Source organism: Coffea eugenioides, chromosome 6 (assembly GCF_003713205.1).
Source record: "Coffea eugenioides isolate CCC68of chromosome 6, Ceug_1.0, whole genome shotgun sequence".
NCBI lineage: Eukaryota > Viridiplantae > Streptophyta > Magnoliopsida > Gentianales > Rubiaceae > Coffea > Coffea eugenioides.
In genome coordinates this window covers 26162714-26190190 of record NC_040040.1, presented here as the reverse complement: position 1 = coordinate 26190190, position 27477 = coordinate 26162714, and the positions used below count along the sequence as shown (strand labels likewise).

The 27477-nt window shown below is 36.8% G+C and overlaps 3 protein-coding genes across 3 annotated transcripts; all 3 read right to left on the bottom strand.

Moving 5' to 3' along the window:
- Positions 1 to 8881: 8881 nt before the first annotated feature.
- Positions 8882 to 12572, bottom strand: LOC113775652 (3-oxoacyl-[acyl-carrier-protein] reductase FabG-like). Its single transcript, XM_027320615.1, has 3 exons — positions 11855 to 12572; positions 9981 to 10210; positions 8882 to 9266 (listed from the first exon to the last, which is right to left on the bottom strand). The coding sequence occupies exons 1-3, from the start codon at positions 12207 to 12209 to the stop codon at positions 8988 to 8990; spliced, it is 864 nt and encodes a 287-aa protein (XP_027176416.1). The 5' UTR covers positions 12210 to 12572; the 3' UTR covers positions 8882 to 8987.
- A 3620-nt stretch (positions 12573 to 16192) lies between these two features.
- LOC113775622 (3-oxoacyl-[acyl-carrier-protein] reductase FabG-like) lies at positions 16193 to 18870 on the bottom strand. The gene is made up of 3 exons (XM_027320574.1): positions 18513 to 18870; positions 17742 to 17971; positions 16193 to 16521 (listed from the first exon to the last, which is right to left on the bottom strand). The coding sequence occupies exons 1-3, from the start codon at positions 18868 to 18870 to the stop codon at positions 16243 to 16245; spliced, it is 867 nt and encodes a 288-aa protein (XP_027176375.1). The 3' UTR covers positions 16193 to 16242.
- A 5360-nt stretch (positions 18871 to 24230) lies between these two features.
- LOC113775623 (3-oxoacyl-[acyl-carrier-protein] reductase FabG-like) lies at positions 24231 to 26373 on the bottom strand. Its single transcript, XM_027320575.1, has 3 exons — positions 26016 to 26373; positions 25212 to 25441; positions 24231 to 24686 (listed from the first exon to the last, which is right to left on the bottom strand). Exons 1-3 carry the CDS (start codon positions 26371 to 26373, stop codon positions 24408 to 24410), a joined length of 867 nt encoding a protein of 288 aa, XP_027176376.1. The 3' UTR covers positions 24231 to 24407.
- Between the last annotated feature and the right edge of the window lie 1104 nt (positions 26374 to 27477).

Below are 27477 nucleotides of genomic sequence, written 5' to 3'. Positions count from 1 at the left end.
CCCACGCCTTGACGGAAATTCGTATGGACATCATTTAAATGCCGTGGTCAGAAGCCCATGTCCTCCAAGGCATACCCACGCCTTCCGACCCTTCCAATAGCGAAAGTCAAAAAAAATATATATAATATTTTGACCAAGACCCTACTTTTTCCTCCTAATTTCTTTCGACTACGCTGCAACAACTTCTCCTCCCTGTTTTGGTCAAGCCGCCGCTGCCGCCTGCGCAGCCCGCCACCGCCGCCTTCGCGCGCCCCTGCTCCCTTCAGCACCGCGCGCCTCAGATCCTCAGTCCGCCACCGCCAGATCCGTCACTCCAGCCGCGCGCAACGCAACCCAGCAGCTCGCGCATGCTGCGCGACTACCCCAGAGCGCCAGCCTCTCCAGGCTCGCGACCCAGCACGCTCTGCGCAACTCCAGCGCCCGGCCGCCCGCGCGCGCGAGCTTCTCCCCAACGAGAAACCTCCAGCGCGCGCCCCCACTCGGCCAGCAGCACGCGGCCTTTTTCCCCCTGAGCAGCCTTACGGTGCGCGACTCCACGACCAGCATCCGCGCGCGCTCGCCTGCAGCACGCGGCCCTTTTCGCAGCTGCGAGACACCAGTCCTCCCTCTCCGCCATTTTCCTCTCCAGCGTGGACAAAGAGTAAAAGTGGTACCCCTTTTTTTTTTTTTTGCCTCTCTTGTTGAATTGGTGACTTTGATGGGGAATTTTAATTGCTAAATTTTCGCTTCCTGCTAGGTTAACAAAAAAATTATTCGGTTAATTGGAGGGATCATTTAATTGTTGCCTGCAAGTGTGAGTTCGCATATCTGCCTGGGATTGATTATATACTTGAGACATCTGTGAGCTCTGGTGACTTTATTATTTGTTACACGTGGTCGGTAGCTCGCTGATTGTTGCCTTTTATTAACTGATATCTTGATTTGAGGGGAGTTGGATTGGTCCTCTTTATTGTTGGCATTGGTTGGTGTTTGTTGTCTGGTTGTTGTTTGGTGGGGTAATTGTGTCCCCCTTTATTGTTGGGCTGCGGAATATTCAGTAATTTTTGTTGACTGTGGTCCCCTATCTGTTTCTTGGTGGTTGATTGGCTGTCTCTGAGCTGATTTATTATCCCTGTGGTCCCTAAATGCCTCCTAAAAAGGCAACCACTGCTGGGCCGTCTGGCTCCCAACCTCGTAAGAGACGAGCCCCGGTTCAACCCACCATTCGGTCCCGTTTGGGCCTGAATAAGGGCACCATGTCTCCTGGGGAGTGGGAGGAACCGGTCACTAATCTTACAAGGGCCCAACAGGACCGATTTAACAGCTTGGTGCATCGTCCTTTTGCCCCTTGTAAGTGCTTCCATGCCCCTACCCCAGACCATCTGTGAATTGCACGGGAGGTTGAGCAGTTGTTCTCGGCAATAGATTGGGAAAAGTATCTGATCATTAACTACTCCACATTTGAGGAGTTTTGTTGTGAATTCTACTCCTCTTTCGAGTTCATCAGGAATGAATATATCACGCTGGATGAGCCGGAGATTATTCAGTTTCGATTAAAAGGCACACATTATAGTTTTGCCATCAATGAGTTTAATCTGACTTTGGGGTTTGTCAGTGAAGATACCATTGCATCCGGAGCATATATTAATAGTGCTGGTGATTACACCAGACCGTTTAAAACTGAGTACATCGACATCTGGAGGGAGTGGTCTACAGATCGGCAAGTTTATAATCCGAGTCAGTCCAAGGCCTCTCAACTGAAGGATCCGGTCTTGAAGGTCATCCACAGGTTCTTGGCTCACAATTTCTCGGGGCGGAAGGATTCCTCAGGCACCCTTACCAAAGCAGAATTATATTTCCTTTGGTGCATGCGCAACAACGTCAAGGTTAATTTTGGATGTTGGATAGCCACTCAAATGCAATCAGTCATTCAAAATCACAATAAACCGATCATTCTGAGCTCACTCATTACCCACTTGGCCATTCGATTGGGCTTGCTAGACCTCGACAAGGAGCACAATTTCGCCCTAGCTCGAGAGATTGAGCCACTGGATTTGCGCAGTTTGGAGCGGATAGGGGTTATTTTCAAAGTGGGCGATGTCTATCAGTTTACGCCCCCTGGTGAGGGCGGGCCGCAGCCTCGGGTGCCTACCACTGCACCCCCCACTGACTCTCCACCTCATCCGAATCAGGCGGGTCCATCCTCCTCTCATACTCCTCCTGCTGGGGACCCCCGCTACCAGGACCTCCAAGATTCTGTTGATGAGTTCAACACCCAAGTGTCGAGATTGGATGGCCGCCTTATGGCGCTACAGGTCTTCACCCGCATTCAAGCAGAGAATCAGGCGGCCTTCTTCGCTCACATTGGATTCACCCAGCCTCACCCCCCTCCGCCTTAGTATCTCATTTTCCCTCTCCGGAGCCAGGGAAGTTTCTCTTCTTTTCTCCTAATACTTTATTTTGTCTCTTCTACATTGAGGACAATGTAGGTCTTAAGTGTAGGGGGAGTGGCTTCCATTAGTTTTTTTTCATTAGTTCTTTCTCTTTTTCATTAGTTCTTTTTGCTTTGTTACTCAAAAAAAAAAAACATGGGATGAATGAAAAAGAAATGAAAAATATTGTAGTTAGTCGGCTTTTTGGTTATTTCTATGCTTGTTAGTGTTGGAGCATGTTGCTGTGATGAATGACACAATCAAAGTGAGTGGTCATGTGGTCAAGTATGCTAGCTATGCATTTTGTTTCCCTTGGCAATGTCGTTGAATGTTGAATATGCTGGAATTGACCCATTCTTGTAACTTTTGGGGAGCTTTTGAGCCTTGCTTGAGCATATTTTCCTTGTTTGCTCTATTTTGTTTGATTGAGTGGGTATCGCACATGGTATGAACATTCTAGAATTTGCTATTTTGTACATGTCAAGACTACATTCTGTTGAACTAGATGCATTTGAAATGATAAGGGCATTTAGGATTTGACCTCCTTGAGCTTTCGAAAGAAAATCATGCATTCATCTTGTTTCCAATAGTGAACCAATTTGAGCTTTATCCTTCGCTTTTGGTTGTTATCCATGTTGGTTAACCCGAGACCTCTTTAAACTTTCTTGTTTATCCCTGTGTTGTCAAGGGATGTCTGAAATCCATCATTTGCGCAAAGCAAACAAATTTAGGGTTGCAAGTGCTGTTAGATTAGGAGCTATATGATGTTATCCTCGTATAAAGGGGGAGAAATTGAAAAAAGGCCACTGACCAGAGGACTTTGGCTTACAGGGTGTGCCCACGCCTTGCGGGACTTTCTCCCTTAAAAAAAAAAAATTGAGAAAAAAATTGGGGGCACTTGCACAGTGTGTACAGCAAATGAGAACTACCTTGTTTGTGAAACTCCTCCGGTAAGGCACTGTGGTTATTGGTGAGTTTCGGACATTCTGTTGACACTTTACCCCCTATCTATACCTTCTTAACCCGCCTTTCACCTGAGCCCCATTACAACCCTATTAAAGTTCCTTTGATTTATGTGTTTAGTTCACTTTTAAGTGGTGGAGATGTGATAAATGTGCAAGCCTATGGTAATGGCATTCCGTGATGTTGATTTGAGCGTTCCTAGTATTCATATATATATTCTTTGAAGTACAACATGTCCGGTGTGTTCTACTTTTGGTGATATTGTCAGGGACCTTAGATACTTGTGTTAGTATAGACTATTCCATGACCTCTGCTCTCTTTGTGGTGCTTCTGAGCTCCGAAATGCTTGAGGGCAAGCATTGTCTAGGTGTGGGGGGATTTGATAGAGCGGTTACTTGGCATAATTTGCACTGTTATTTTATCCTAATTTTGGCTATTTACTGTGCTAAGTACTGAGGTTTAACTCATATTTCACATTTGTATGAATTATAGGTGATCGGCATTAAAAATGATCTCTTGAGGCGAATTTACAGAAGACCCTTCATCTCAGAGCGTGGCCACGCCTTGAAAGGTAGACATTACCGAAAGCCGGACCCCGGTCCACGTGAACCGCGAGGAGCACGGGATTAAAACTCCAAAGGCTAGCTTTTGCAATGAATTGGGTCAGACGTGACTTGGCTCTGAAAAAGGGCTTCAATTAAAAAAAAGAAAAGAAAAGGGGCCTGACGTTCTGTTTCTTCTTGGCTTCTCTTGGGCGGCGCTATATATAGAAAAAGAAAAGGAGATTCAGAATCATCAGGACCTTAACTTTAGTTTCTTTTTCTACTTTTTGGGGAGACGCCGTCTTTTGGGCTTTCTTTTGTTTTTCTTCTTCGACAGCAATTACATTAGAAATTAGGAGGACATTAGCTTTCGTCTTGTCTCTCTTTCTGTCAGACGCCTTTGTTCTTATTTCCTATCTAGCCGCAATTAGGGAAGAGATTCCTCTTGTGCGCGCGGCTCCAGTGTGGACGCAATATACGAAAAACTGTTCCTTCACTGTTTCACCCTTCCAATTCTCCGACAATTAATTGAATGAACTCAATTAAACCACGCGGGATTGACACGATGAGGAGCGGCTAATTTTCTCCTCTACCCAAAGGTTAACGCGAAGGCGCGGCCCATAAAATCTGTGAGATCTAATCGAATCTTCATTATTTCTCCCAATTTATTGCTATTCGTGCATTTCCTGAATTAATTGTTCATGGGTATTTTATTAATTGAATATCAACGGCCGGGTATTTGATTTAATTTAATAGCCTACTGCCACGTTAATTAAATAGAATCCGTAATTGTTCATTTAGTTAACACCTCGTGGCAACCACCATAATTGGTTTTATGATGGGGAAACGCAAGATCTAGTTTAAATAAACCCTCTTAGCGTGTTTATTGGTTAGGGTTGGGCTCTTCTAGCTTTAATGCAATTGGGGTAATTAAATTCCTACGGTCGTACCTAGGGTTGTTATCTGATTAGGGAAGCAGTCAATGGTCGTACCTTGACTGTCGAAAAGGTAAGGAAGAACTGGTTGTCAAAGCTTATTGGTAACTATAACCAATCTAGTGATGAATGGATGAAATATCTTTGCATCGATGATCATTTAATTGGACCGTGCCTGAGCAGTTGATCCTTTGGGTGGAATCTTATTAATTGTTATTTTTAGTGAATTGTGCTTTATGAGTCAGTTTTGAATTTAGTTCGCTTTATTTGTATTTTACTTTTATTTTATTTATTTATCTCCCATTGAAAATCCCCCAATTTTGTTCTACTAATTTGGAAAGAAATAATTTCCTACCCGCTCCCTGTGGAATCGACCCTACTTGCCATTGTACGCAAAATTAATATTTTTATAGACAAATCCGATATATCGGATCAAGCAAACTCTTCGGGAACAGGGTGAATCAAGCAACCTATTGCGCACTTAGGGTCCCTGCTCCAGTACTTGGATTTGGTCTATAATTATTTAATTGAGGTGGTAATTAGGACTTTTTAGTAATTATTATTGCACAGGTTCGGCACCTGTCAATCTCTGACCATTGAGCTCGACCAAGTCGATACCCGGTCCGATTCTGAAAACATAAAATCCAAATTACAACTGACTTTCATCATTACATTGATCATCCTTGCATGTAGCTATAATGGCTAAATCATAAGCTCTAGCTATGTGGCTCCTATCTACATTAACAATAATAACCTGAGTGAAAACATGAGACGATACTAAAATATGACCAAGTACTGGTCTTAACTTGCAGGGGAGAATTCCTGTCTTCCTGAGGTTCTGCAGATACTTCAAAAGGCCAATACACTCTGTTTTAAGCAACTATGGAAAGAGTAGCATAATCTCCTGGCACAATTCATTGGCTTCCAAGCATGCTGTTGCCACCTTCTGCATAGACGATTCCACATAGACTCTTTTAGCAACCGTGCAACAACCTATTCCTCCAGGTTGCTGTAATATACATCTCGGTCACCCTTTCCTGGTTGCTTTATCAATGGATCCATCCAATAACACATTGGCGTCACATTGCCCTTCGATCTAGAGTCGTAGTCATATTTCATTCAGAAGAGTTATGTTTCTACTTGACTTGTTTTGGATCTTAATTTCAACTGGAGAATGATCCTCTTGCATAATTTTATTCGTTCTCCTCCGAGAATGAGCAGGAATTGCATTAACTGAGCTGCTTCGTTTACTGCAATATGCTCTGAATCTTTATTTTCCCACAGTAACGCATTCCGTGTTAGCAAAATCTGCGGGAGCATAGAGATTGATTGCATAATTTGATTAGTTGATGGACTGACTGAATCCACTGCTGAACCATTTCATAAATGTTTTTGGCAGTCTTTGATCCAAGTCGAAACAAGCCACACCTTCTTGACAAATTCGTACTCTATATAGTTTCCTCTGCCTTGGCACATCTCACACATAGAGCTGTAACTGAGCATCCTCTAATAAATAATGCCCTGTTCGTTGGACACATGGTTCGCCAACTCGGCCGAGTCCGTTATGACTCGGCCGAGTCATAACCGGAACGGCACCTGCCGTTCCGACACCGATACCCGAAACACCGATTACACCATATCCGATTTGAATCGCTCTGAATCAGCCGATATCCTCCGAATTAGCACCGTGTAGCAAGATAACGGCCAAATTCTCGGATTCAACTCGGATATGTACCGGTAAATAAGTTAAATAGCAACTGGGAACCCAAAACTAAACAAAAAAGGAACCGACACGAAAGGACACAAAAGGCATCAGCTAGCTATGGCTGTTGCAGAGCTTTTACAAAACCAAACAAAACTACAATTACCAAAGGTGGTCCACAAACTCCACACGGTTGTTGCAGTCTTTTCCCCTGCTTTATTTTTTCATTTTTCAGCCACAAAGACAAGCTTTAGGGAAAAGTGGGGATAAAGAGAACCATACCAGCAATTCCTCCGTAATCCATCAGCTTCACTCCAGAATAAAAGTGACGGCCGGCTGGAGAAACAAGTCGATTGGTTCTTCAATTTCTTCATCATCCGGCTGCGGTTCATATCTGTCATCGTCCGGCTCACATCTGTTGACGTGTGGCTGCAGCTCACATCTGTTGACGGCCGGCTGAAATTTCCATTGGAGAACAAAATATTGTTCAATGAGCCGGCTCTTCAATTATAGAAAGGGAAAGCAAAAGAAAGAGAAAGTGACGGCCGGTTCTTCAATTTCTCACATCTGTTGACGCCTGGCTGCGGCTCACATCTGTTGACGGCCGGCAGAAATTTCCATTGGAGAACAAAATAAGAGTTCAATGAGCCGGCTCTTCAATTATAGAAAGGAAAAGCAAAAGAAAGAGTAAAGGTGACGGCTGCTCTTCAATTTCCACATTATCTGGCCGTGAGGTGAAAAAGTGAGAAACGGAAATTGGGGAAAAAAATGAAGGGAAAAGTCAAAGGAAGAAATGGCTAAACTGAAGGAAGACTCCAGTGATGTGCGTCTGCACTAAACAGAAGATGGGCTTTTGTACCTAAGCCAGCCATGGGGAAAAAATTGAAGGAAAAATTAGAAGCACGTAAAGTCCAGCTTTGGTCCAAGTAATTAAGAGATTAGGCTCCTCATCTTAAACCCAAGCGTCAATCAAAAGGTCCGCATCTTCTTTCAAAATAACTTATCAATTTTAATTTTTTTAATTTAACATTCAGATATGATATTTAGGTATTTGTAAATTTAAGTAATGCATTTTGACATTTTTTACATATTATTAAGTATATGATTAATTTGTATTAGTAGTCTCTTATCTAAATTTTAGTTAGAAAATATGTAGTGATTATTTGGATACATTTTAATGATCATAAATGTAATTTATTTATTTTCATGTATCTCAATTATGTTGGTTAAAATGATTTTAGGTAAATTAATTAGAAAAAGTTAAAAAAAAGAGTTTGTTGCAGTTAGTTAAACAAAAAATTGAATTGGGCAAATTGTCAAAGTATAAATTACCTGGCATAATTAAACTTGATTAGAAAAAATTTAATATATTTAGATAATAAAAAAATTACCTTTGTGTACTGAGATTTGTATTGTATTATGTAACATATGATGATTTTATTTTTATGTATTGTATTATGTAACATATGATGATTTTATTTTTATGTATACTTTTTTATCTCATATAAAATAGAATCAGAACGTACACTTTATTCTAAAATCATTTATTGCTAATGTTATAGGCCTTTATGGTAATGACAGCATTATTTTATTTAATAATTAGTAACTATATATGATAATGTAGGTATTTAGTAAATTTAAGTTGATAATTGTGCTTTTTATGGTATTTTCTATTTTTAGTAATTTTTTCAGATTTTTTGAAAATTTTTATATGCTATAATGCATGTATCACCCGATATTCATCCGATATGCCGCGACGGATGTGGAACAACCGAGACCGCGACGCGACCGAGATCCGCGACGGCGAACCCTGGTTGGACAAGCATTTTGAAGTAGTCTCCATATAAAATAGTTGCAACCCTACAGGAACTTTTCAGGTGCCACATTACTTTCCAGACCCGCTGTTCGTGTTCACGAGATTGATCCAGTGAGGAAGCCTGAGCTTCCTCTCAAGTACCAAAAACTCCAGGCAAGGTGATACCCAGTTTTAACTGAATGGCTTCCATGCTTTTTGAAATCCCAGCTGTAGCAGCCACCTTAAGAGGAAATTGGACTCTGGACTGATAAAATCTTGTTTACTACTACATTGGAAGGCATGTCTAGGAAACATTAGGTACATTTTGGTTCGAAGATTCGGTAACTTTTTATATCAAATGCATACTAGTCGACTGCATCTTCTGGTCTGCTTGGGGCAAAGATGGCAGTTTAGAATGCCGGACGCCTACGCCAGCCTCATGAAACAAGAACCAATGACGAAGGAGAAAGAATAATCCTCTAATGAAAGGATATTCACAGCTTCCCTGCACTCAGAATCTTTAAAAGCAAAACTGGAAAACTAAAACCAGTAGAACTTTTTTATTTTTTTTTAACACTTGCTTCAACAACATAGAGTTCTGTGCTACAGATAATTGATTTCAAGTGTATAGACAGACATTCACAGAGAGGAGAAAATTGGAAAACCAGGTAAGGTTGCTCCAGCATCTACAATAAAAACATTGCCTGATATATACTCAGAAGAGTCAAGGATTAAATATCGAATAACTGATGTCAATGCTGGATCTATGGTGCCAAATGTTCCTAAAGGGACAGTTTTAAGAGTAACGTTCTTCAACCAGTCTTTTTGCATGAGCCCCTCAGTAATCTCAGATTTGAAAATTCCAGGTGCGATTGAGTTCACTCTTATTTTGTGCTTCCCCAGCTCCAATGCCATAACCTATTTATGATTTGAACAAGCAGCAGAAGAAAAGGCTAAATAAAAAACGAAAAATCTTTGGTTCATAAAGGGAGTGAAAGTCAGAAATCTGAAGTAGTAAATCTAAAGGGAGTGAACATTTCAACACCAAACACATCATAAATCACTCACTAACTGCAGGAATAAGAAAAGAATTCAACTAGAATTTGAGGATCTAAAACAGAATATGTAACAGCCCTTTCCAGGTAAATCAAGTAACTCTAGTACACAGATCTTTTTATTAGAATTTAACACGAGATATCTCTTTTACTACCCTTACATTTAACACTTATTTGAACTCCAGACAGCAAGAAACTTAAGCTTCGTTGGTTAACAGAAGCACTTTGGCATACGACTGAGAACTTACTTGATCTTTTTGCATATGGCTATTTAAGAGCATAATCAATCATGTTTACTAATTTAATCACAGGCCCCACGCCAGATACAGCCCAAGATAATAGCCAGCTGAGCTTCATTTGTATATGAAGCTGACGCAGTCCCATTAATATTTTTTATAATATCCCTCATATGCACACAAACAGAAAGCATGCTGTACAGATCTGATAGAATCTATGAGATTCTTGATGGCAATCCAAGAGCAATCAACTACTTCTAGCTAAATTCAAGCTCATGGCAAGTCAAATACTGGTATTTTATCCATCAGAATTTAAACTGAGGAACGGTCAAGGATGAAACCTTTGTCATTGTGTTAATGGCAACCTTTGCTGAGGCATATGCTAAAGCTCCAGGCAACTGTCCACGATCAAGACCAACAATGGAGGATATATTGATGACACATCCCCCTCGCTTAGCATCACGCATGTGTATGCAGACATACTTTGACACCAACCATGTTCCAGTCAAATTTGTCTTAATGATATTATTCCATTCTTCCTCTGATAAATCCAATGGAGTATGCACACGGCCTGCAATCCACATAACAGGAATAAGAAGTACGCAGGTTGTGGATCTCAGCATGTTCAGCCGTGATATTCAGGGCTAATTATTGTACAAAGAATGTAAATTCAATGCAAAAACGATAATGCATGTAAGAAACTGGAAAAGTGACGCTTCAAGAATTTGCGGAAGCCTAAATTTATAGCTTTTCATTCACAGTGCTCAACAAACTCCTCACTTGGAATGGTTTCTAGACATCCAGCATTCACAAGCATAGAATACATTCTTATAATAGAACTCCAACTGATATAATGAAGTGCTCAATAACCCTATGAAGCTAGATGGATCAAAACTAGCAAAGCATAACTTGACTATCTTAATTCTTAGCAGGGCATTGCAGTAAAAGAAATCGAGGATCCCTGTGTTATCTATTCTAGTCAAATGAAAATGAAAACTACAACTTGGATTCTCCTTTAAATCACTGGTACTCTATCCAATGCAGGTACAGCAAGAAAAGACTTGAAGTAGCCAGAATTTCTTAACATAATTCGCTTCCAACTTGTGGTCACACATGTGTCTCGATGAATTGCAACTGCTAGCATAATCAAACTTAAATAGGTTGAACTTTATCTAAGCAGAGATTTTTGTACAACATCAAGAGCGAAATACAAGGTCAAAGCGTACCATTTAAAAAATTATACATGAAAAGAACATGTAACAAAAGTTAGTGGGAGGTCAACATCTTTGAAATGAACCTCCAAATTGCCGATCGATTACATGCGAAAGGGTACCTTTCAGGATAAAAGAACGATACCCTTTTAGCGGACCATATTTCCACTTGGGCATAAATGATAACTTTATCTAACAATTTTGTTTTCAGAAATTCCGTAAAAAAATTTTGGTGTAAGCTAACACACGAGTTGATTGCATCTTCTACTTCAATTTAGGCCTACAAAAATCCAATACTCAATGTGAATTTGTTCCAATTTAACTTCAATTGAGTTCCAAAAGTATCCACCAAAATCAATCTAATCTCCCCTTCTGAAAAAGGCCACAACTTTTCCTTCTAATTCTCAATAGCTGAAACTTGCACAATTTAAAAAAAAAAAAAAAAATCTTTAACCATCATGCAAAATCAAAATCTCAGTTCGAACTTTGGGAATTAAAACTTTGAGAACTAACAGCTGCCAAGCCCAGCTAACCAATAAATTCAACTTTTTCTTGAATACCCCGGTACCAAAATTTTCCTTTCTATATTCCAATTAAGTTTCACACATGATTTAAAAAGTGAACAAAAGTTCCATTAACAAATATGATCGAAGCCATCACGTAGCAAAATTTCCTGCTAGTTTGATTGATATAGCTAAATGGAAGTGCGACTTCCCAGTTTGGCTGCTGGACTTAGTCCATGCAGATTCAGTTGAGCAGTTGCTCTAAGTATGTACTTTGTATGGGTTAATGATATGTTATCGTTCTGTTAAAAAAAAAAAAAACAAATATGATCGAAGCGCTAACACCAAAATTTAAGCGTTTTTTAAGCAACTAATCCAAATTCAAATGAGCAAGAAAAAAAAAAGAGATAACATTGGAAAGCCAATTCTACATGAAAAACAGAAAAGAAAAATCAAATTGTCGGGAAAAATAGGAAAAAAAAAAGAAATACGAAATATCACCTCTAACACCGGCATTATTCACAAGAGCATCGATGCGTCCAAACGCGTCCCAAGCTTTCTGAACATCGGCTTCAATGGCCGGTCCATTGGCACTGACGTCAAGCTTGATCGGCACGGCCCTGAGTTCACTCGTTTTAGACTCGTCCGAATTAAAACTCATTCGGTTGATCTCATCACAGAGGGTTTCAAGCCGGTCGATTCTACGAGCGGCGGCAATGATTTTGCAGCCGGCATTAGCCAAGTCGAGACAGAATTCTTTCCCAAGCCCGGACGACGCGCCGGTTACCATCACCACTTTGCCCCTCAGTTCCTGCCATGGCTTCAGCCGGCTCGCGACTTGGCTCGTCATTTCCATATGGCCGAAAGAGGAGCCGGAGTGGGGGGATTAAATAGTCTTAAGTAGAGAATTCAGTGGGTTCGCACCAAGTTCTTGATAGCTACTGAACATTCCCAAAAAGGTAAGAATTCAGCGGGCTCGTCCCAAAAAGGTAAGACGCCGCCATTTGATCTTGAAGGTGGAACCTAAGGGTGGTTAGGTGTTGGCACCTGGATTTTGCTCCGCAGATTTTGCGCATGTGATGTGATGATAATCAACTTCGTTTCTTCTTCAGTGGAGAAAATGAGTTTGGCCTCTGATGGGGAGAAAGAAGAAAAGGTTGATTACACACCACACGGCACGAAATTGGGCTGGGCGAACCGGGTAAGAAGAAAGAATTTATAAGTGGAATGTGAAATCAATCGGACTGTACAGTAATGTAATGTACTCGATGATTATGTGGAATGGTTCAGATTCAGGAATCGATATCCATACTGTACTGCTAGGGTCATTCATGAAGACTGTACGGAAATGTAAGGAAAAATAAATAAAATAGAAGGTTACTATACTTAAATGGTCGTTTTAAATGACAAGGTAGGTATGTATAATTTTTCAAATTTCAGGGGAGCTCAGTGAAATTTTCAAAAATCTCAGGGAGGTTTCTGAAATTATCCCTACTTAAATTTATTAGAAAACTATAAGAAAACAAAGAATTTTTTTTTCTAACACCCTTGTTTGAAAAATCATTTTTTCCAAAAAATTTTTATGTTTTTCATAAACACATTTTTGAATCATCTTTTAGCTCACATACATCAAATTGTGACAGTATATTTTTGTACAAAAATTTCAGAAAATAGCAATTCAAACAGCAACACATAGATAATAGATTAAACATAGTTAACTATCTCGCCCGAATAGACCAAAGAGATTTGTTGAAGAGAGATTAGGGGAAAAATAAAGTAAAAAGGAACACAACGCTCGCACGCACATAGCAACACAATTTAAACAGGTTTGTACACAAGGCAAATATTTAGGTAGAGCTTATGTACTGGCTCACTTACAGATTATGCGATTACTTAAGAAGGGATCCATGGTCTCACAAGTTCCATTTTACTCCATTTTGGGGTGAATTGATAATTATAAATTTTGTTACCCAATTTTTAAAAGCAGTTATATTAAGCCTAAATTTTTTTTTGTACTATTTATCAGTCAATTACATCCAAGGGCAAACTTGTAGAAAATGGAACTTGTGAGGTCTCAAGGGCCTTAAAGAACCATGTCATTGTAGTGATTTACGGTGGTGTATTAAAAAAATGATAACAAGTGACGTATGATGCTGTAGAAAATAATATGTTTTATACATGGTGTACGGTGAAACCATTTGCTTTAATGTAAAACATCTGGTAAAGAAGGTCTAATGTCTATTGAATTATATATGAGTAAAGCCTCTGATCGAATAAAGTGTGTGTGTGTAAAAAAGGGCCTAAAAAGGAAAAACTAAACCCATCAAAAATTTGAAGGAAAAAAAGAAGGGGAGAATTCGATCGATAAATTCTAAAATGGCTTCCCCGGCTGCAGCTCGAAGAAATGGAGGGGGCGTTCTTCAGCTGGCGTTTATCCACACAAAATTTGATGTGATTTTGGGTGTATGCTTTCAAGACAATAAGGTCAATAGATTATCTTGGAAGTTTTTGGAAGGAAAAATTTCTTTAAGGCCCAATGACAGTTGAGAATAGGGAAAGCCCGCTCAAACAATAATAACAATCTTTGGTATGATCCAGTTATAGCTTTTGAGGCTATTTCAGATCATTTGAGGGTTGGTCAAATATTTTATGTTGTCCAACCTTGAGTGGGTATATGCATGAAATAAGTATATTAAAATCATGTCATGATGGGAATGGGAATGCAAATGGCCTGGGAGGCAAACTGGAGGACAGTGGAATTCCAATCGGACTGTAAAGAGGTGGTGGACATGATCAACAAGGAAGAAAAGCAGCAGTCCAGAGCAGCTATCATCCTTGAGGATATTGCAAATATGAGGTGTTTGTTTGAACAATGTACTTTCTCCTTTGTGCATAGAACGGGGAACGTTTGTGCACATAGCTTAGCGAAGTTTGCAATTAAGCTTACAAAACCTGTGGAATGGGAAGTGTATTTTCCCATGTGGCTCTATGAAAGAGCACAAAATGAATACCAAGGAAGTAATTCTGATGTATCTAACTCTTGTAGTATCAAGTTATGAAATGAAATGCAATTATGCTGTTTGACAAAAAAAAAAAAAAAAAAAAAATAAGTATATTAAAATCATGTGGTCCATTAGAGGTGCAACCGAATCGAGTTTTTGACTTAATTGAGTCGACCCTCTAGTTTTATGAATCTCGAACTCGACAAATTCAAAATATAAAGCTTGAGATTTGAATTGAGCTTGAGTTTAGAAAAATTAAAAAATAATAATTATTTTATTTTTTTAAAAATTAAATAAAATAATAATCTTTCTTAACAAATAATAAAATAGTAAGAATATATATGTAATTTTATCATTAAAATAATATATATATATATATAATCGAGTTGACTCGCGAGTTAACGAATTGAAATTTTTGAACTCAAGTTCGACTTGATTAGCTTGAACTCGATGTTAACCGAACTCGAGTCTAGCTTGGACTCGAGCTGCTTGCGAGCGGCTGAATTTGTATGTAGCTCTATGGTCCATGTTACACCATGTATAAAAGATTTTCTAGTGAATAAAATTTACCCATTCATAATTTGGGGGGAAAAATCACTTTATATCTAAAAAGTAAGTAAAGGACAAATCAAACAAAAGTAACAATTATGGATATAATCTAGCTATAGCACTTGAAGCTACTTAAGCTCAGCTAAGAGGTCAGCGAGGGGATGGGTTGGGTGATACTGAGAGAGGGAGTGCAAGTGAGAGATTTGGGCTCGAAATCACTTACACTTAAAAAAATGAAAAGCTTATTTAAGAATTGGTCAAGAATTTATGGTACATGAAGGTATGCTGTAGAATTTTAGTTTTTCTCAACTTTAGTTTTAAATAATTTTATTAGCAAATGTAGTTGGATCGGATCATTCCAAGGTTTCTAAGCTTAGTCCCAGAAAGAAAAGAGGACAAATTTTTTTTTTTTTTGGCACTAAAAGAGGACAAAATTCAAAACATGTAAGTAGTATCCAAAGTATGGTTTCAAGTAAATATTATTTACTCATCAAGAGAAATCATGTCTTCTCAAACAATAATAACCAAGAAATAAGAAAACACCATTAAATGACAACAAAAGGTTATAAGGTATAGAGAGAGCCATGAGCTACAAATTTTTATTTTTTATTATTCAACTTGCAGTGAATACTAATTTGATCACTTTGCAATTCTTGAACTTTAGGAGCAAAGTATTTTTAAGAATCACATTATGATATACACAAAAAAAAAATTGGCTTCACATCCTTCTTTCTAGAACTAAATTTGGCACAGACTTGAACATAATCATACATATGATGATAGGAAATCAACTTTTGGAATGAACCTGAAAATAACTGGATTTAGTCTTCATATTTTGTTGCTTGTTTGCTTGTTGTAAAAGTTGGAAAAATCTGCAGGTGTATATATATATATATATATATTTGCTTGGTATCTCTATAAACTTGAAGGATATCGTCTTGATATAATACGGATTTGATGTCCTGTTTGTTATTCAAATCACTTAGAACTTCACCAATTAGTTTAGATTAGACAGCTAGGAGTTATCTTAGATTAGACAGGTCATTCTTGTTGCTTGTTGTTTTTCACCGGTGATCGACGATATTCGACTCTAAGCTGTGTAGATCATGATACAAAAAGCACACAAATTGTTTAAAATACATATGGATATGCTGTGTATCTTTTTTTTTTTTTTGGCATCCTAATACACTCTCACTTATTCATGAGCTTCCTAAGATACAGTTGATCCCAGAGTCCTACTTAATAAAAGATGTCATCCGAGTAATCCTTCGATTTTCATAATTATTTCTTCATAGAAATCTTTTAACTGGCATTAAACTAGAGTCCATACATTAAAATTCAAAGTGAAGAGAAAATGGGAACTCCCGGTAAAGTATATCCAGCATCCACAATGAAATGGTTGCCCGATACGTAGCTTGAGGAGTCATGAATTAAGAACCGGACAAGTGATGTCAAAGCTGGGTCTGTTGTGCCAAAGGTTCTTAATGGAACTGTTCTCTCTGCCACATTATTAATCCAGCGCTTTTTTACAAGCTCTTCGGTGAATTCAGACTTGAAAAGTCCAGGGCTTATTGAGTTCACCCTGATTTTGTTCTCTCCCAATTCCAAGGCCATTATCTGTAATTCCAAGGCCATTATGATTAGGAAAAACAAGCATTGTACACATATTTTTTTTTTGAAATCTTAATCAAACATTAAAAAAATAAAAATAAAGAACATAATAGAATATAGATTTTAACAATTACAGAGAACTCCCTTCGGGTTTTAAAAATCACTTATACCTCCCCTACTTTTAATGTTTAGTAACAATATAGGTCCAAAAAGATAGATTTTCTTACAAAAATCCTAAATTATCCTTTTGTACAAAACTAAAAATAAATATAGTATATTCAATTATTTTCTTCTACACTTTGCATAAATCAACAAGTCCAATCTTTAAAAACCATCCAAACATAAGTTCTAAAATCAAGTAGCCGTGCAAAAAATCCTAAATTGCATATAAAATATCAATACTTGCCATGCAAAAAAAAAAGAAGAAAAAACACACACACACACAAAGCCCATTGATAACTAGTTGTACCTAAAATTAAATACCAATGCTCAAATACATTTTTTAATACAATCTAATCTGATCTAGAGCCGTCATTACAATTCCCTTATAGCCTTAAAAATATTAATATTTCAAAATTAGAGAATAAATTCTACTTACTCCATAATAAAATCGTAATAAAAAATATCTAATACAATGAAAGAAATCCTTATGTAATTATTGACATTTTATAAAAGTTTTTCTTGGCAACAAACAAAATATGACAAATTTTATATCTTTAGTTCTTCTTCCTATTTCAATCATCAATTTCATTATTTATTTCTCTATCATTGCGAGTCTTTTCATTTCATTCTAATTTGACACATAATCTGCTCTCTCTGTTGCTTTTGTAAATTTTAGTTTGCTAATACCCGTAAAATTGAAAGATAACAACAAGAGATTATATTAATTAAAAAATAGACAAGGGATAGAAAAATAGAATTTTTTGGATTTTGTAAATTTATTGCCTTAATGTTAAATTTGTCTACCAAGTGGAGGGCATTATAGGTATTTTACTATGTCGAGGGAGGTAAGTGTAATTTTTTAAACTTGGGGGAGTCGAGTGAAATTGTTAGAAACCTCAAGGGAGGTTTCTGAAATTATCCCTAGAATGTATGGCAAAGATGATGATACATGAGGCAAAACCTCTTCAATCTGCACGTCTTGTTAAGACAAAAGTTTTTGGCAACAAAATCAGTTTTTCATGCATAACTCATTGATGGAATTAATTAAATCATATTAATCATACCCTTGTCATGGAGTCCATGCCGGCCTTTGAAGAACTATAGGCAACAGAACCGCGCATTTGCGCTCGGTTCAGCCCAGAAATTGATGAAACATTAACAATACAGCCACCTGTGCATGCCTCACGCATATGCCTACCAACATACTTGGACACTAGCCAAGCTCCAGTCAGGTTTGTTCTCACGGTAGAATTCCATTCATTTTCAGTAAGATCCAGTGATGAACTTATTGAACCTGTTACAGACAAGGAAGCATCAAAATTAGCAAGATTACCGGTCTATATGAGGATTTCGAGAACCAGCTACTAAATTAAAACCTGTCTGTTTCTTATTCAACTTAGGTAGATGAAGATGCGTTCTGTAATTCTGTTAAACTAGTTTTTTGATTGATTTAAAAATCTACACTAATAACAGCAGATACATGCATCAGATGTTGCAAATTGAATGGATCTCTTTCCAATGCATCAGATACAGCAAGTGAAATGGATCTCTTTCCAGACTGAAAATTTTAAAAAAGTAAAACTCTTGAAAGAACAGAGGTCTTAGATTCTAAACCACTTTTCCCTCCCTGTTTATTAAATTCCACCCCTTTCCTGCTAGAACTTTTTTTTAAAAAAATGAATCGATAACCAGGATAAATTTGACTTAATAGTCGTGTGTCATTTTTTAGTGATTTTGGAAATTTCTGTTGCATCAGAGATGGCATCACCTTTACCTAGTGACTGTGGTGCATGGCATAACCATAATTCAAATAGTATATAACATAACTTGCATACCTCTTACACCAGCATTGTTAACCAAAGCATCAATATGTCCAAATGCATTCCATGCCCTTTGTACGGACGTTTCAATGGTGGAGGCATCAGCTGTGACATCAAGCTCAACCGCCACAGCTCGAGTAGAATTAGGATCCAACTCAACCGGAGATGACGTGCTTGGAGAGGGAAATAGTTGGTTGATTTCGTCACAGAGAGACTTGAGCCGCTCGAGTCTACGGGCGGCTGCCACGACCTTGCAACCGGCCTTGGCGAGGTCTAGGCAAAATTCTCTGCCAAGCCCAGAAGATGCACCTGTGACAAAAACAATTTTGCCATCCAAGTGACTCCATGGTTCAAACTGTACGCGGTCTCCCATTGTGGTTTGATGCGTGTCTTGTTAAATTCCTGGGGTCCCTTTTATAGAATGTGTGAACGTAGTTTCTTTGTACTAGCAAGACTTCGACGCGTTTCTCGTACTTGCAGCACATGCATCATATGTTTGGGATTTTTTTCGTTTTCTGAGTGACCTGAAAAATAAGTGTCTGGGTTGGGGTAAAGATAAGGAATTCAATCACTACTTGACTTGTTGGTTTCTTTAGTTGGACATCAATGACAATAGATGCACTCACCACAAGTTTTAAACCTCACCCGCGAGAGCGAAAGGGATGGATTGGCTGGTGAGACTTTCGCATGTGATGATAATTTTTTTTTTCGCATGTGATGATAATCAACTTACTAAAAGTTGACAACCAATCACCGCAGATCTAAATAGTGCTTTTACGTTGGAGTTTTTGGGAGAAAAAATTTTCAAAAGCTGCAATTCAAACAGGGTCTTGCAATTTTTTAGAATTTTTATAGAAAAATATACCATAGTGATGTGTTGTATTTGAAATAAGAAATATAATTAAAAAAATAATTCTTACATATACTGACAGTGTATACACTATCACTGTTGAATGCATGATATATGAGCAAATTTTGAATTTTAAATTTAAATTCAGATAAGTTGTCATACAATCAATGGTGATGGTGTATATATTGTCAGTATAAAAAAGATTAATCCAATTAAAAAAATATATAAAAGGAATATCTTCAAAATATTTTTGCCTAAAATGTGACAATCTAGACGAGAATTAGTGATGTGATATATATGTTTTTAAAAAGAGTAATTAAAAATGCGTCAAAAGAATATTTTAAAAAATTTTGTAATATATTTGCTATCCAAATGGTATGTAACATGTAACAAATAGATATAATATGACAATAGCATATGAAAAATATTATAAAAATAATCAGACTTAATGCATACTATCAACAGTATGATAAATTGACAGAGAATCCCAATTAGCCCAAATATACTAGTCTATCTGGCAATGTTTTGCAGTGCACAAAATGACGTAAATTTTTCATGAAGTGACTTTTTTTTTCTTTTTATGTCTATTGTCTAACTCCTAAATCATCTATTTGGTGAGATGCGTAAGAAGTGGTGTGTAACCCGTAATGCTCGCTGGTTATAACCTGCAATACTTGCTGCCTATGTGAGTTGATGTGTGCCACAAGCAGGGAGATGTGCAAAATTAGGTGACACAGAGTCCAAACTCTGAACTTTACAAAAGATAGAGAAAAAGAAGAAGATTTGAGAATGGAAATAATGATATAATGATCAATCTGATTAATATTTCTATCAGTTAAGCGAGATCTTAAGAACCTAATTGTTAGAGAATTAGCAAATATATATGGATAAATCTTTTATGCACTGTCAGTATTTATATTTGCGAGTTTAGATACATATCATATATATAAGATTTGGTATTTAAATTTAAATTTGGATGATATGACAAATATCTTGATAGTGTAAAAGAGATTAATTCAACAAATACATTGTGACCGGTTGAAGATATCGGATCTACTTGAGTGCTCGGGGCTCTCAAGATGGTAAATGACAAAAATGTTCAAGATTGGATCACAAAATCCCTGGATGGATAAGATGGATCCAGGACAACCATTTGCCTTCTGGGTCGGGTACCCGCCTCATGCAATAATAAGGTCCGAATTAACGGCCTTAAAGCTTTGAATAGCTGACTTGGACCAAGGCCTTGATAATAACTACGCTTAGAAGGAATTGTTTATTAGGATTTCAAAAAGGTTAGGCGGGTCCCTTTGAAGTCAACATTTCAAGAATAATAAGAGACAGAGAAGGGTTGTTGGCATGTGCGTTTTCAAATTGAACAACCCAAGACTTGTTCTTATTGGAAAACTTATAAGTAAACAAAGAATTTTTTTTTTGGTCTAACATCTTTGTTTGGAAAATCATTTTTTTAAAAATAATTTTATATTTTACATAAATATATTTTTTAATTAATTTTTATCTCACGTACATCAAATCATTACGATATATTTTTATACAAAAACTCCAAAAAATAACAATTCAAACGACAGCATTTAGATAATTAAGTATCTCTCCCGAATAGACTGAGAAATTGTTGTACTTTTTATTTGTTCAAGAAAGATTAGGGAAAAAAAGCGCGTGCACACATAGCAACAACAATTTAAACAGGTTAGTACACAAGAAAAATATTTAGGATTATGCGAATACCTAAGAAAGGATCCAGGGCCGCACGAGTTCCACTTTACTCCATTTTTGGGTGAAATTCAGTTATAACAAATCTAGATATTTGTTATAATTTTTTTTAGTCAATTACATCCAAGGGCAAACTTGTAAAAAATGGAACTTGTGTGGTTCCAAGGGCCTTAAGAACTATGTCATTGTAGTGATTTACAATGGTGTATTAAAAAGTGATAATAAGTGATGTATGACACTATATATATATATATATGTATAATTTTTTGATAGATCACTTCTAGCTTTGGGTTTTCATTGTGCTTTTCTCGCATGCGTGCTAATGTCCATCACCTCTGTCTCATATTCATTCCTACTGAATGGAGCTAAATTTGGTTCTATTATTCCTCTTTCTCCATAATTATTTATTATTCGTACGGAAGCTATTTCATGTTTTTTACCAGGAGCAAGTCCATGGGGTAAGCTAAGAGGGGTGAAGTTTGGTCGAGCCTGCCCTATAATTTCACATTAATCGTTTTTGCTTATGGTAATCTCTAATTTGGCAAAGCAACATTGGGACACGCTGGCATCTCAAAGTCCCTACTTCACTTGTACGAGACTATGGGTGGTTTGGATGGTGAATTTTTTTGGGTGTTTGTATAAAATTTTGCTATAATTTACTGTAAAAATTGTAAAAAAACTTTTATGCATTTGAAGGTTTGGAGGAAAAAAAAATTCTTTTTCCTTTTTCTTCTTTTCCTTTTATTTTTCTTGCTTTTTCTTTTTCCTTTCGCCTTTATCCTCCCTTCCTTCTTAATATTTTGCAAATAATACAAATGGATCCGTGGTACCACATTAGTTTGGAAACCCCATACAAGACTGGTGTTTCTCTTCATTTGGTCAAATGTTCAAATCTTGATTGCTAGTCACAAACAAACCCTTCCATTGCAAGAGTAGTTGTTTTGCATCATCAGCAATCAATAAGTGACTACTCTATTGAAAGATTGCATTAACGCTATCTCATTGCTCTTCTATTAGACTTTCTAGCCCTTCAAGATGGTTTGCTTTGAAAGTTAAATTAGCTCAATATACTAATATCGCCATAATAGATAATGAATTTAGAAAGAAATCAAGCTTAAAGAAGGGACAATTTGTTAATCAAAACATTGACTAAGAGTACATTTGATAAAATTAAAGTTCGAAATCTAAAATCAAAAGTTTGAATACATTAAGTTATTGAATTATTAAATATTAAATCTAATACATTTGATTGCATATCACATTCAGTGATAAGTGAATAGTTTATCACTTAAATTTGGGAGCAAGTTTTGCCTAAGAAATTTAGTGCCACTTAATTAATTCAGATGTTCAATTTTTGTATTATCAAACGGTCTGAATATGTTAAGATATGAATCCATTAAATTTAAGTGTTAAATTGGGTTATTAAACAAGACCTAAGGTTGCTGCACAGTATGTATCCCAAGCATATCCAATTCAAACTCAAAGGTGGAAAATTTTAGGTAGTTCAAATATCTGTAAAAGTTGATGGTGTGACAACATTTAACATACCACAAAATATGTTCCTAGTATAGCAATGCTAAAAGATTTACAATTCCTATGCATCGATAATTTTTTCCACTTAGAAAATATGCAGTAAAGTAATGTGGTCCATATCACACCATGTATAAAATTTCATTGGTGTGTAAAGTAAAATGTACCAATCTGTAATTTTGGGTTGTAATCCTTATGGATTGTTTTTTCTTCCCCTTTATCAAGGCTTCAATCTAGAAAATAGATTTTCTAGTGGTTGTAGGTGATTCCTTTCCAAAGCTCAATAATAACCTGACTATGAGAGCACAAGTAAGTAAAGTCGATAATTAATGACTAACCAACTTGAGGAAAAATAAAATAAAATTCATGTAATGACAATTTTCAAGCAGAAGCTTGACGAATTGTTTATCATCTCTTTTTTATTTTTTTTTTTGTCATTTGAGGCTTCAATTTAAAATATAGGCTTTCTAGTAGTTGTAGATAATTCCTTTCCAAACTTCAATATCAATTTGAAAATGACAGCATGAATATGTAAATTTTAGGGCTAATGATTAACCAACTTCAGGAAAAAAAAAATTAAAAATCAAGCAATAACAACTTTTAATTGAAAGGTTGACGAATGTAATGACAACTTTTAACGAGAAGGTTGACGAAACTAATGGGCATTTAATATAGCAAGTGCATATACATCAGTAAAAACAATTGGACACTGGGAAAATCTGACGCTTCAAAATGCCTGAGTTATTAGAAAATTTGATGTGATTTTGGATATAGGTTACAAAGACAATAAGGTCAATAGAAAATCTTGGAACTTTTTGGAATAAAAAAATCTCTTTAAGGCCCAATGACGGTTGAGAAAAGTGAAGGCCAGCCCAAACAATTGTGACAATCTTTGGTATCATCCAGCTATAGCGGTTGAAGCTATTTCAGGTTGTTTAACGGTTGGTCAAAAATTTTTATGATGTCCAACCTTGAGTGGTCGTCTGCAAGAAGTAAGTATATTAAAGTCGTGTGGTACATGTTACGCCATATATAAAAGGTTTTTTGGTGAATAAAATTTACTCATTCATAATTTGGGAAAAAAATCCCTTTATATCTAAAAAGTATGTAAAGACCAGGTCAATCAAAAGTAACAATTATGGATATAATTTAGTTTACAACACTTAAAACTATTTAACTTCATATAAGAGGTTGGGGAAAGGATGGATTGGATGGTACAGAAGGAGAAATTATAAGTGAGTGGTCATGAGTTCGAAATCATTTACACTAAAACAAAAAAATAAAAAGAAGAAAAAAGCCCATCTAAGAGGTTGGTCAAGAATTTATGGTACATGAACGTATATTGTAGAATTTTTTTTTTTCTGAACTTAGTTTTAAACAATTTTCTTAGCAAATGTAGTTCGATCATTCCAAGGTTTCTCGTTGAGAGATGAATTTGATGAAAGTGGAAAGTATCCACAATAAGCTTAGTCCCTGAAAGAAAAGAGGACAAAATCCAAAACAAAGACCGTAAGTTAAATCATTATAGGCACGTGTAAGTAGTACCCAAATTATGCTTTCAATTAAAAAGTATTTGCTCATCAAGAGAAATCACGTCTTCTCAAACAATAATAATAACCAAGAAATAAGAAAAGACCGTTAAATGACAACAAAAGGTTATAATGTATAGAGAGAGCCATGAGCTACAAATTTTTATTTTTAATTATTCAACTTGCAGTGAGCACTAATTTGATTACTTTGCAATTCTTGAACTTTAGGATCAAAGTTTTTTAAGAACCACATTATGATATACACAAAAAAATTCAAAGTGAAGAGAAAATGGGAACTCCTGGGAGAGAATATCCGGCATCCACAATGAAATGATTGCCCGATACATAGCTTGACGAGTCATGAATTAAGAACCGGACAAGTGATGTCAAAGCTGGGTCTGATGTGCCAAAGGTTCTCAATGGAACTGTTCTCTCTGTCACATTATTAATCCAACGCTTTGTTAGAAGCTCTTCTGTGATTTGAGACCTGAAAATTCCAGGGCTTATTGAGTTCACCCTGATTTTGTACCCTCCCAATTCCAAGGCCATTATCTGTAATTTCTCGGTATCACCATTAAACATACGAGTGGTATGAATAGAAAAATAAAGAAAGAAAAAAAAAAAGGTGACTTGAGGTTGAGAAATGAAGAGATAGAAAATGGATACGATATCAGTATGTATAAGATTAATTTTATATAAACTGTCAGTGTTACATTATCAGTATTAGATATATATCATATGTACAAAATTTACTCATGTGTTATCCATTCAATCGTGATGTCTTGTATACCTAAAAATAAGCATTGCACACATCTTTTTTATTTAAATCAAACATAAAACAGAATGTTGTAAAAATACTCGTCAAAAAATTTGTGAAATTCGATTTATTATACCGTTAATCCAATTTCATGAATTACCTATTGGCAAGTTACGCAGCCTTCCTTCTGGAAGTTAAGGAACATTGGTCATAAACAAAATAGTCCCAATCTTCACTGGCAACGCAAAAGTTTTTGGCAACAAAATCATTTTTTCATGTTTAACTCATTGGAACAATTAATTAAATCATATTAATCATACCCTTGTCATGGAGTCCATGCCCGCTTTTGAAGAACTATAGGCAACAGAACCGCGCATTTGCGTGCGGTTCAGCCCAGCAATTGATGAAACATTAACAATACAGCCACCTCTGCCTGCCGCACGCATATGCCTACCAACATACTTGGACACTAGCCAAGCTCCAGTCAGGTTTGTTCTCACGGTAGAATTCCATTCATTTTCAGTAAGATCCAGAGATGAACTTGTCGAACCTGTTACAGACAAGGAAACATCAAAATTAGCAAGATTACCAGTCTATATGAGGATTTCGAGAACCAGCTACTAAATTAAAACCAGTCTGTTTCTAATTCAACTTAGGTAGAAGAAGATGCGTTCTGTAATTCTGTGAAACTAGTTTTTTGTTTCTCTAATAAATAAAAATGCCGTCATTTGATTGATTTAAAAATCTACACTAATGACAGAAGATAGATGCATCAGATGCGGCAAATTGAATGGATCTCTTTCCAATGCATTAGACGCAGCAAGTGGAATGGATCTCTTTCCGGACTGAAAATTTAATAAAAGTAGAACTCTTGAAAGAACAGAGATATTAGATTCTAAACCCCTTTTTCCTCCCCGTTTATTAAATCCCCTCTCTTTCCTGCTAGAAAAATTTTTTAAAAAAGAAAGAGCCAATAACTAGAGGAAATTTGACTTAATAGTCGTGTGCCCTCTTTTAGTGATTTTGGAAATTATTGTTGGATCAGAGATGGCATCACCTTTACCTACTGACTGTCATGCATGGCATGACCATAATTCAAATAGTATATAACATAACTTGCATACCTCTTACACCAGCATTGTTAACCAAAGCATCAATATGTCCAAATGCATTCCAAGCTCTTTTCACTGACATTTCAATGTTGGAGGCATCAGCTGTGACATCAAGCTCAACAGCCACAGCTCGAGTAGAATTAGGATCCAACTCAACCGGAGATGACGTGCTCGGAGAGGGAAATAGTTGGTTGATTTCGTCACAGAGAGACTTGAGAGGCTCGAGTCTCCGGGCGGCTGCCACGACCCTGCAACCGGCCTTGGCGAGGTCTAGGCAAAACTCTCTGCCAAGCCCAGAAGATGCACCTGTGACAAAAACAATTTTGCCATCCAAGCGACTCCATGGTTCAAATTGGACGCGGTCCCCCATTTTTGTTTGATGTTTGTCTTATTAAATTCCTGGGATCCCTTGTATAGAATGTGTGAACGGAGTCTCTTAGTATGTTAGCAAGACTCCAATAAGTTTCTCGTACTTTCAGCACATGCATCATGTGTTTGGTCTTTTTTTTTTTGGGTTTTTTGAGTCACCTTCAAAATAAATGTCTGGGTTGGGTATAGGTCCGGAATTCCATCACTGCTTGACTTGGTATCTTTAGTTAGGCATCAATGACAATGACAATAGATGCACTCACCACAAGTTTTAAACCTCACCTACGAGGCGGGAGGTTGAGTGGTACAGGAGAGCGTGCATAAGTGAGAAGTTCGATACTTTCTACTTATATTAATATGTCATTTACACACACATACATAATTTGTGGTGACATGCAACCAAACAAAAAGAAAGAATCTAAAGTAAAAGGGAATAAAAATGGAAATCTGGAGTAATTATTGAAAATACATAAAAATATATAAATATAAAAGTATCAGGATAAAAATCAACATAAGTCAGAAGTGTGAAAAGTAGTCTATTAGTAGACTAAAATTAAAGTCTTTTAACGTGATGTTGGATTTTAGCCGTTTTGTCGTTTTAATAGTTTGTAAAAAGAAATGAAAAAGACCGAAAGATTGGGATAAAACAAGGAGCGGATTGCGGGCGTGGAGATAATTAAAGTAGTATGAGTGAGTTTGAAGAAGTTAAGTAGGACTTTGCTGATGTGACATGGCTCAAGTGGTGAGTATACTTAAAGCCTCGTCGGCATATAACATTCTAACTATGTTAAAATGGGGAATCTTAAACCTAATTGGTTTAACATCCCAGTACCAGTTATACATTTGAGGTCTTGAGATTTATCATCCTCCTATACATCTCTCAAGGACAACTTTGTAACTCAATTTCATGAAATAATGCAGGCTCGATTTGGATTTGCCATTGCATTCATCTGCTCTGAAATATTCTTTAAACACAACAGTTTGCCAACTATTTTCCTACATTTTCAATGATGTATATATCTCACATGTGTAATATTCAAAAATACATTTTTCTAAATATACTACTAAATAATGCGATCCAACCAGATTTCTTAGGAAGTTTGAA